The sequence below is a fragment of the Echinops telfairi genome, unplaced genomic scaffold (genome assembly GCF_000313985.2).
Source record: "Echinops telfairi isolate 266 unplaced genomic scaffold, ASM31398v2 ScPeMD7_7424;HRSCAF=8462, whole genome shotgun sequence".
Taxonomy (NCBI): Eukaryota; Metazoa; Chordata; class Mammalia; order Afrosoricida; family Tenrecidae; genus Echinops; species Echinops telfairi.
The window spans coordinates 21177387-21187899 of NW_022111324.1; the positions used below are offsets into that span (position 1 = coordinate 21177387).

Below are 10513 nucleotides of genomic sequence, written 5' to 3' on the forward strand. Positions count from 1 at the left end.
TGATGTAGAAATGCGCTTTACACAATTGATGTGTGGATGGATTGCAATAACAGTTGTATGAACCCCTAATAAAATGTTTAATAAATAAATAAAAAGCAGCCAATACAAGGTAAATATATGATTAACTTATGGAAATGCTGAGAATATCACAAAAACCACCACAACTCTCATTATTACAAATAAATGATTAAGTTATTGAGATTACCACCACGTGTTAAGCCCAATGCCAAGGACAATGGGTCCAGAGAGGAAAATCTTACGTCCTAAATGTCCTGTAAAATCCATACTGGGAATCAGTGTTTTTTGTGAAGGACAAGGGTTTTTAGCTCGATCTAAAAAGAGCTCCTGGGGAGATAAAAGCAAATTAAGGAAAGCCCAAAGATGGTGGTGGAATGCCTGTATTCTCAGGCAAGCCTTTGACCAGCAAGAGCGTGCAAAAAATCACACCAATGTTACACAAAATTAAAAACAAGTCAGGCTTTTCTGAGTGCTTCCTAAAAATTTATTAAAAGTAACAATTTAAAAGAGTGCTTTAATATTAAAATAGAATATGAGGTACTATTTAATCTACTGGTATTTACAATTACGAACCGTCAGCTTTATACATTATTTATCTTCTCTTAACTATTCTAGTTCTACTTCATGCTTGCCTATTTCCTAGTAAATATTAGTAAAAACAAACAAAAAAACCACTCAGATTTGCCTGTATATGCAAAAACTCCTTTTTAGTGGTATACATGTGACGATTAGAAATAACTCATTCCAAGTTATATAGCCTTTAGATTTCAGCCTTGACCAACTCCTCATACCAATAAAAACCAAAGGCTTCAAACCAAACCAGTTGCCATAAGTGAATTCCAACTCTTAGTTGGCCCATATGTGTCACTGCAGAACTGGACTCAATTGGGTTTTCAATGGCTTATTATTGGAAGTTCTTCCCAGGCACCATGGGTAGACTCAAAGCTCCAATCTTTCAGTAAGTGATTAGCACACTAGCCATTTGCATCACCCTCTCCCCTCACAACAACACACAAACAGAAGCAATACCATCAAGTTGATTCTAACTCATAGCAACCCTATAGGGACAGGACAGACTGCCCCTGTGGGTTTTCAAGACTGTAACTCTTTACTGGAGTAAAAAGCCTCATTATTTCTTCTGAGGAGCAGCTGGTGGTTTCAAACTACTGACCTTGTGTTTAGCAGCCCAATGTGTAACCTACTATGACAGCATGCCTCCCTAGGGACTCCAAAATCAAAGGCTAGGCATATAAAAAAAAATACAAATGCTTTATACACCCATGAGTCTCCACTTTAAATCTTTTCTTGCATGGAGTATAATGTAAATTCTAAGACTCTTAAGTTTCACATACAAATTGAAATCTAAATTTTCTTATTTTGCAACCAGTTCTGAGAATAGGTGACAGGAGAGGAAGCAATATGTAAAAAATAAAAAAGGAATTACTCTTCTCTTTGGATTTACATAATTCTCTACTAAAAATCTATTATGAAAATAAATGTCCCTAAAAGTGTCTTCAGTCTATTTTGTAATGAACAACTCTTAATTTAGTCTCAATATAACTGAAACAAAGTAATCTTTTACTACAATTTACCACTGTTCTCTCAAGGATAGTTAATCCAAATGAAAATACGATGCTGAGTTACAAACAGCTCCAGTGTTCCTGCTCTTATCCCAGAAAGTGTCTAACAAAACAAGTATGTGTGCATTGCTCGCATGCTTCTGTTTGCTTTTGGGAACCTAACGGATCAAAAGTCCGTAGTTCAAGTTCTGCCAATGACTTCAATTGAAACACCAACAGTGGAACCTTCAAGACAAATAATGTGCAACAAGATGAGGATAAACAGCATTCAACAGTGGCACCTAGTGCTAAACTTAAGTTTTTTACACTTGTAGTAGCTATTTTTTAAAATATGTATTTAAAACTGAATTTCTAAATGTTGTCCGTCCCTGTGCCCTATAGCCATTGCCATAATAGCCTAGTGTTATTGCTTTAACCAATTTTCTATCAATGTGCTTTCACTAGTGATTTAATTCTTATTTCTGAAAGGGAGTCATTTTGAAAAAGCAATACCCTAGCGATAAAAAAACATTGCAACTGCTTCCTTAGGAAACTTTTTTTAAAGATAGGAACTGAATGCCTGGAGTAGTTCTCATACTGCATACAAGCAGGCTTCAAAGTTTGTGGAACCTTCCATAATCTTTTCATTCCATTTTCCCCTAACTTTTTGAAGCCTCCTCAAATATTTTCTGAGTACATACATCTTCCTTTTCCTACTTACCCTTTCCCTATCCCCTCCCAATTCCCTAAGTATGGACTGATCATCTAAAAGCAAAAAGCACTACACAAAGACTCAAGAGTTTGCTAGGAGTCCTGAAAGTCGCTCACTAAGATTTTTAGTTCAATTCCCCTAAGTACTTTAAGATCTGCTTCAAGCTAAAAATTTACCATCAAACTTTTTATTTTAAAATATTTTTAAATTTACAGAAAAATTGTAAAATAGTAGAGTTCCCTTACACCATCATCTAGTTTCCTATAAAATCCAGCATCTTAGTTATGCACAATGCTCAAAACCAGGAAATTAGCATTTGTACAATTCACTAGTAAACTACAGATACAGACAATATTCCATGTATTTGTCACATAATCTAAGTGACTCAAATATTTAAGATCTATTTTTACTTCTTTTACACGCTAGCCTTCTTGATATCTTTACAGATGCTCACTGCCATTTTCCTCCTATGGAATGACTAGTGGGTTTGAACCACCAACCTCTCAACAGCCTAACTCACTATACCATCACGGTTCCATTTACCACAGGTATACATAATATAAAAATATAATTAAATAGTTTTTTGCAGTTTCTAACGTAAAACATTGACTTGCTAGTTTCTCAGGGTTTTGCTTTAATCATGTAAATAGAATTTTCTGGCTGTGCCTTCATTCTGTTCTCGTGAACAGGATTTCCCATTAGTACACGTTCCACTTTCTCTTGCTCTGCAGAAGGAAGTTGAGGCTATCTGCTCCCATGAGGATATCCTGACACCCTATTGCTGTTGAGTCGAAATGGAATCGGTGGTAGTGGATCTGGCTTGTGCTTCACAGTACTAAGTGTACTATGTTAGTCTCATTTAACCCTCACAACACCTGCTGCTTCATCTAGGTTGTGTTCATCTCACATTGGAGCAACCCTCCAGGCAGGCCTAAGCAATCTGGATTTTGGGGGAAGCTGTGGAACCAACCCCCTTTGTGTTCTTTCCCTGCTCAGAACCTTTTCCTGTAGAAGAGGGCTAGCATACAACCTCACAAACAAAGTCAATCTGAGCAAACCTTCCCTCAGGCAATTAAAGTGCATTCCCATAGAATACAATTTAAAATGACTTCGTAGGCAAAATAAGTTATATGTACAATGAAACTAATAAAATATCTAAACATCCTAAAATAATTAGCTAGTCTAAAGTTATTTGTGAATTATAGAAGCTTTTCAAGGTGATAAAGTCACCTCTAGCAAATAAAGTAGGTAAAAATGGGTCACCTGAATAAGTCACTTGGGTTACAAGATGGCAAATCTGGTTATCAAGATGTGGATTCTGCACTCAATATAACAAACATTTCTGAAAGCCTTCTTTCTTTTTATAACAAATACCGGTTTTTAAAACTTTTCTGCTCCACACAAAAGACGTGGTCAGTAAAGTTCGAAGTACAAAATCATCATCAGGAGAAAGATGAGGCTTTCTACTCCCTTAAAGGGTTAGTCTCAGAAACCCATAGGGGCAGTTCTGCCCCGTCCTATAGGGTTATATGTTGTATGTGGGCTACCAACCACGGTCAGAAATTCGAACCCACCAGCCACCCTGGGCAAGAGAAAGATGACACACTTTCTGCTCCTGTAAAGAGTTACAGTCTCAAAAACTCACAGAAGTTCTACCCAAACCAAGTACTAGTCACCCGACTCTAGCAGGGGGTGGAACTGACTCCTTGTCAGTGAGTTAGTGAGCAGCTCTGGGGACAACGATGAAGCTTTCTATTTCCTTATCTTGGAAACCCACAGGGGTCGCAGGGGTAGTTGTACTTTGTCCTATGAGTAGCTTTGAGTCAATGACAGTGAAAGTTTTATTTATATACTGGATTTCCTTGGGTAGCTTAAAAAGGTAAACGCTCAATCAGTAAGCACTCAACTACTAGTCAAAAGTTTGGCAATTGGACTGCCACTCAGAGGTGCCTTAGAAAACAGGTCCAGTGATCTGCTTCCCACAGGAAGCATCCACAGTCACCACAGGTTAGAATCAACTCAAAGGCAAATGGTTTCATTTTTCAGCTTACCATGAACTTCCTTTTTCTATTAAATGGTTTTCCGCTGGCTGTGTACACATTAATCACGTGCTAAAATAAAATAAGATGAAACAGATAAATAAGGAGAGCCGCCATGATTTTAATTCTGAAAAAAAATTAATGAGAAAAGATATCTCCCACAAATCCAAAATAATTTCTTTAAGCTGGGGCCGGATAAAAATGAAACCAAGACAGTATGTTTAATCAGAGGTAACCCATTTCTTTATCAGCATTCATAGGATAAAGTCTAGCACTTAAATGCTGCTGACAAGTAGTTCTTGTCAGGGCTTTGGTGAACTTTGTTCAAAGAGGAAACAAGGGGTTAACTTTTTTATCGGGCATAAAACATAGAAAGCGGAGATCATATATAATATGGAAACCCTGGTGGAACAGTGGCCAAGGGCTTGGCTACGCAAAGTTTGCTGTTCCAATTCGCCAGGCAAACTGCAGGAGAAAAACGTGGGGATCAGCTTCCATCGCTTTGGAAACCTTACAGAGCGGCTCTGAGTCAGATTCCATGCTACCGCCCTGTCTTTTAAAATTTTTTTCTATACTAGATAAATAAAAAGTCAGTTGTAGGGTCTTCAAAAACCTAAGTGTTTACCTTTTTAGCACCATTAAGGCTTTAAACGAAGTCCCAAGGTAATGCAAACGGGTAAGCAGCCAACAACTATCAAAAACCTGGCCTTTGGAATTCGCCCCTTAAGATAGGCCTGACCATCCACTTCGGAAAGGTCACACCTTGAAAACCATATAAAGTGCACTTCTACTCTACATACAAAGGGTTACCGTAAGTTGGAAAAAACTCGGCGAGCCCTTTTTTTAAGGCTTTAAAAATAAAAATTTAAAAAGGCACTATTTTCAAAAGATTAAAATGAATGACGGGAATGTTGTGAGGTACATTCACTTTCTATTCGCATGTAGAGTAGTACTAACTACCTGCACTGGGAGTTTTCGAATTACACTTTGAACCCTATAGAAATTCGGCTTCTCAACTTAAAGATTAAAAGAAATTCAACAACTCACATGATCTCTTTTAATGATTTTACGATCCTGTTTCTCTTTTTTAACTCCCAAACAAAAATATACCCCCACCTTAAGCCATTTCATGTTTTTTGCTGTAGCGTGGTGGGGGTAGGGAGGAATCGTTTCTCCAAGCGCTTTCAAAAGAAGGTATCAGTTCAAATATTAAAACATGGGAACGTAGAATATTCATTTCGCTTACTTACACATTCTAGAGGTGTTTGAAATCATCGACTGCCAATGAGGGGGGAGCCTTCGAAGTGTTCTTCCTGCTCCTCAACACCGGCTACACCCCACGGCCGCCTCAGCAACTGTGCACCGCCCGCGGCCCCAGCGCAGGCCACGTGACGCCGACCTCCGCCGCGCGGCGCCGCCCGCGGCATGCTGGGACTGGTAGTCTCCTGGCCCCGCCCCTTCCTCCCCGCTGCTGCCCGGGAGACCGAGCTTCGGAAACCCGGCACCTGAACGCAGCGGAATCACGCGTGTGCGAGGTCTCTGATGTTGCTTGATCCTGAACCCAGGATTGCAGGCATCTCGGCTTGAGTCCGACAACCTTGACCCTTCTAATCTGAAGTTCACGGCTGGAAAAGCCACGTTAGTGAGGAGCCAGGCTCAGATGATAATGACGCGATTTAGAATCCCGCTTCTGTGCTTCCGTCCTGTCGTTAACTGTGTCCTCAGTCGTTAGTTAGCATGCCTCGGCTTTGCTCATGTGTCAAGTGAAGACAACACTACCTGATTCATAAGGTTGTTGTGAGTAAATAAGCTGAAGTACCTTGCGATTATCTACTCAATGGTATTAGTTCACGATCAAGAAAAGGTAGTTATTTTGATCTAAATTTTATCAATGTAAAAAGTGGGAGAAGGGAAGCGATTGCCCGAGGAGGACAAAGCTAAGTAGGCCGAAAATTCAGATTTTCCAGTTTCTTAGACCCATTCAGGACAACCTAGATTTCTACTTACATGTACGTATGTATCCCCCTCTCCCCATAACACACATGACTAGCACACTGATTTTTGTCTGGCTTCTTCCTTAAATCATCAACTCCAAGAAGAGTAGTGAGGGTGCTTTTGGTTTATCTTGGTCACTGCCAAATCCACAACACCTAGAGCAGGAGGCCTGGATAGAACAGCAGAAGTGTACAGATTTGTTGAATTATCCCTATAGTATTTGATTTTCAGTGCCTTCACCTCTTTTAGCAGCAGTCACAAGATTTGGGGCACACCACTTGACTGTGTTCATTAATTGCGATTTCTAATTCAAGAAAGAATAAAGGGAAGGAAGAAAGGGAACTTCCAAAAGAACGGGAAAATGGAATGAAAAGATGGTGGAATTTTCCCACAAAATTTCTGAAGCCCCTTCTTATGTATTATATTTCATTCACCTCCTGTTTTCGTAATCTCAACATAACATTTCCAGCAGTCATTTTCATTTAACAGGATTTAAAATGTTTTTCTATCTCTTGCGAAAATGCAGGGGGAGGGCAGAGGAATGGAGCAGCTAATATATTTGTAATCCACTTGCTCTTGTAATATTTTAATCACCTTTCCTTATTAAAAATTTTTACCTTTTCTGCTAAACTATAACCCCAAAGACATTCACTTTCCTATCAGTAAATGACTGGATGTCTATTCCTTGTTAAGTACAGTCAAAATGACTTCAACTCATGGAGGCCCCCTGAGACAGAGTAGAACTATTCCATATGGTTTTCTGGGCTGTAATGGTTATGGTAGATCATCAATTTGCCCGTGGAGCGGCTGGATGGGATCAAACCTCCCAGTTTCAGGTAAGCTGTCAAGTGCTTAACTGTTGCATTACCAGGACTCTTTGGGATTTCTATTTACCCCAAATAAACTCAAGTACAAAAATTATTTTTATCAATTATCACAAAAGATGAATCATTTAAAAGCATGTAACCTGTGAGTCAGAAATTTTCTGCCTGTGACAGGATGCAGTTCTTACTTTTCTATCACATTTTAGTGAAAAACAAGCATTTTCATTCTCCTGACAGGTTTCTCCCTTATGTAGGTTTTGCCAGGGTTTTCACAGGTTTTATTGTTAACTGCTTTACTTAGAAATTCACTATCAATAATTGGCTGGGTGATATGAGTTAATGCAATCATCTACTCTGAATTACATGAAATGAGCTGCTAAAAGCAAGGTCAGCAGTTCAAAACCACCATATGCTCCTTGGGAAAAAGATGAGTTGCACATGACTGTAACTCGGGTAAAGTTAGTCTCAGAAAGTCACTGGGCTCAGTTTAATTCTGACCGATACAGACAGTCTCCATGGGTGGGAATCCATTCATGGCTGCAAGTCTTCTAGAAATATGGCAATTTCCTTAAGGGTGATTATCTTTTTTTGCATAGGATACATAACTGAACCCTTAGTAACTCTAATGGCCAATTCTCCTCCTCTTAGCTTTGGCACAGCAGTTTCCTAGTAATATTAGCTATGGGTCTATGGTCTCTGTGATGTCACCTCTCCAGAGTCACCATTGTAGTTTGGAAAATATAGCAGCATGTCTAGTTAGATAAGAAGTTAACCCTTACACTTTGCAGTGAAAGTTTGGTATTCATAAAGTTGCTTGGTGTGCGATGCAGCTACCTGAATGAGGGAAAATCCTAAGTAAGTGTGTCTCTGTTTTTGCATCAGATTCTCTCATTTCTTTTGAAAGTTGGTCTTAAATCATTTGAAAGTATTTTAATTACAAATTAATACATGTGCTGATTATTTAATAATATATACAGCCTCTCATCATTCTCTCCTCAAACCTAAGTTTTATAAGCTTGTATCCAAGTTTCTGTGCCCATCTAGTTACCTTCCTGGTAAAAATTTTAAAGAGGCTCTTAATCTATCCATTAATATTCATAACATGAACTTTGTGTAGTAATTAATAAAATTTTATATCCTTTAATAATTATACTTATTACCAAACATTCACTGTGTGTGTTGGTAATGAGTAACAAGTTAATAGAGGGCATTACTTCAAACAAAATGTAACCAATGTCATGAACAATATGTAGTCATTGTTAAGCGGTAACCTAACTTGCTGTGTAAAGTAAGTTTTAACCCCATAAATAAATAAATACCAGGTGTTACCAAGTATCATTACTTTTCAGCATTTTGTCCTGCAAATGTTTCAAATATACCTCCTAACCTAGGCTAACAAGGAAGAGTTGTGTGTTTGATTTTCCTTAAAGATTAAGAGAACTCCTCTTGTTACCGTTCCTCTAGTTTAGTTGACTGCATGGTATATAATCAAGTGAAACTAAGTAATAAAATATCAAGGCTAAGCAACAGTTTTAACGGGTTGGGCAACTCTCTAAAGCATTTAATTTCTGGTATCTGCTGCCAAATTTAGACGAATAGTGAACACATACACACCAAAACACTTGATGAAACTGAAATTTGTCCCCATTTGGAGCAGCGAATACAAGAAACACCTTATGGTTATTGTATAAAACCTTCACATTTGTCAGTATCCTTCGCTTTAAGTAGTACCCAAGTTGCAAAAATGTTTAATCTACTTACTAAAATCAAATCATAAAACCCTCCAAGAAGACAAGTGGGATAGTGAAGGTAACACTTTCAATAATTATTCGGACTACCCTAATGAAAACTGACTTTCTTTTAACTTAAGTAAATTTGGTTAGATATTTGCAGATTGTCCAAATCCACAAGTGTGCTAGAAGGCAGAAAAACAAAGGGCTTTTATCGTGCTGCTTTATCCAGTAAACACAAGAGCCCTAAGTATACCATGTCCTACCCAGATCAAAATGACAAAGTGACAACTTAAAACTATGCGATTCTCTTAATAAACAGTACTTATTCACATGGCGTGCCTAGAGCGGCGCTACTGCCTTCCTGGACCTGCTGCTGGAAGAGCGCCTACAGGAACGTGTGCGATGCCCGCGTCTGCAAATGGACATCCACCGCACGAGTTCCACAGTCCCGCGGACTCCGAAAACCCAGCCGTCGCCCCCGGCAGTCTGGTGGTCAGCGCGGACTCACAGCGACAGGGCAGAGCAGCCCTCCCTGCTCCTGGGCATCTCTACGGGCAGTCGGCCTCCGCTTCTCCTCCACCCCAGCCGCGACCCATCTGCTACAGTGCAGCCAAGCGCTGAGCGCGCTACCCTACCACTGGCAACTGGCTAGCCGACCGCAGGAAAAACGAAAATTGCAAAGTGTTGTCCTACAAGGGCATGTGCCAAAGTTATTCTTTCTAAGCTTCATTCTTAATATGGACATTCACAAGGAAGGGCCAAGGTGGCAGTCGATCCAAAAAAAAAAAACCAAAAACGCCAAAAACCAGGTCCCAGGAAAACTGCGCAACAGTTTTCAGGGCGAGCTCGTTAACTCTGTGCTCTCCGCCCTCCTCCGCGTCCAGCCGGCCCGGGACTCGGGACGACGGCCTGGGCGGGCGTCTCCGGGCGCCGGCAGCGCTGGGGTTAGGGCGGGCAACTTGCCCAGTCACTTGTCCCTCCCGATGCCCCTTGCCCTCTCTTAAAGCCCAGGGCAGCGACGTCCTTCTTCTCCACCTCTTTGGCGCCTCCAGCCAGGAGGCGGGAGTGACTGGGAACAGCTGACCCAGACCCGTCCCTGCCTCTGCCACAGCCCTGCGGAGCCACCATGGGCACAGAGGCAAGTTCGCAGCGCGGCAGCGACGACGCGGGCGGCGGCCCGGGCGACTCTCAGCTGCCTCCCTGATCGCCGCGACCACAGCCCAACAACCCGAGACACCGCTGCCCTCGGTGACAGGAGCATCTAGCCGCCCCCAAGCGAGCCTCGCCACCGACTCAAGATACGTCAACAGCGATGGCGGGAGAGGGGCGGAGGGCAGAGCCCGTGGGGGAAGGATGGGGTGTGCACGTCACGCCCAGAGCCCCCATTCGCGAGGGGAGGCGCCGGCTCTCTCCGCAAGATGGCGGCGGCGGCGACGCGCGTGCGCACGGCGCTCCTTCGTCGCCGCGCCAGGGCCGACGGGAAGTGAGGTTCTCCGAAGCGCCGCCCGAAGTGTACGGCGACTTCATGCCCCGGCTAACCAAGGAAAAGTCCCCGGTGAGAAGACAAACCCCGCCAGAAGTGTTCCGGCCCGACGCCGAGAACGAGGAAGTGATAGGAAGCGCCTATAACCTT

At 41.5% G+C, this 10513-nt stretch overlaps 2 protein-coding genes across 5 annotated transcripts in view; one reads left to right on the forward strand and one right to left on the reverse strand.

Moving 5' to 3' along the window:
- The window catches only part of TOR1AIP2 (torsin 1A interacting protein 2), a 37149-nt gene extending 31482 nt beyond the window's left edge, over positions 1-5667 (reverse strand). For 3 of the 4 annotated variants that reach the window (XM_045297879.1, XM_045297881.1, XM_045297883.1), the window contains exons 1-2: positions 5579-5667; positions 4341-4400 (exon numbers count right to left, since the gene is read on the reverse strand). The gene's annotated coding sequence lies outside the window, so the exon portion shown is untranslated. The remainder of the gene's footprint in view (positions 1-4340; positions 4401-5578) is intronic. The other variant, XM_045297880.1, reaches the window with a different exon arrangement.
- Positions 5668-9910: 4243 nt separating this feature from the next.
- The window catches only part of TOR1AIP1 (torsin 1A interacting protein 1), a 43296-nt gene continuing 42693 nt past the window's right edge, over positions 9911-10513 (forward strand). The window contains exon 1 of the mRNA XM_045297980.1: positions 9911-10511. Within this exon, the coding sequence (XP_045153915.1) occupies positions 10193-10511 (319 nt within the window). The 5' untranslated portion in view covers positions 9911-10192. The remainder of the gene's footprint in view (positions 10512-10513) is intronic.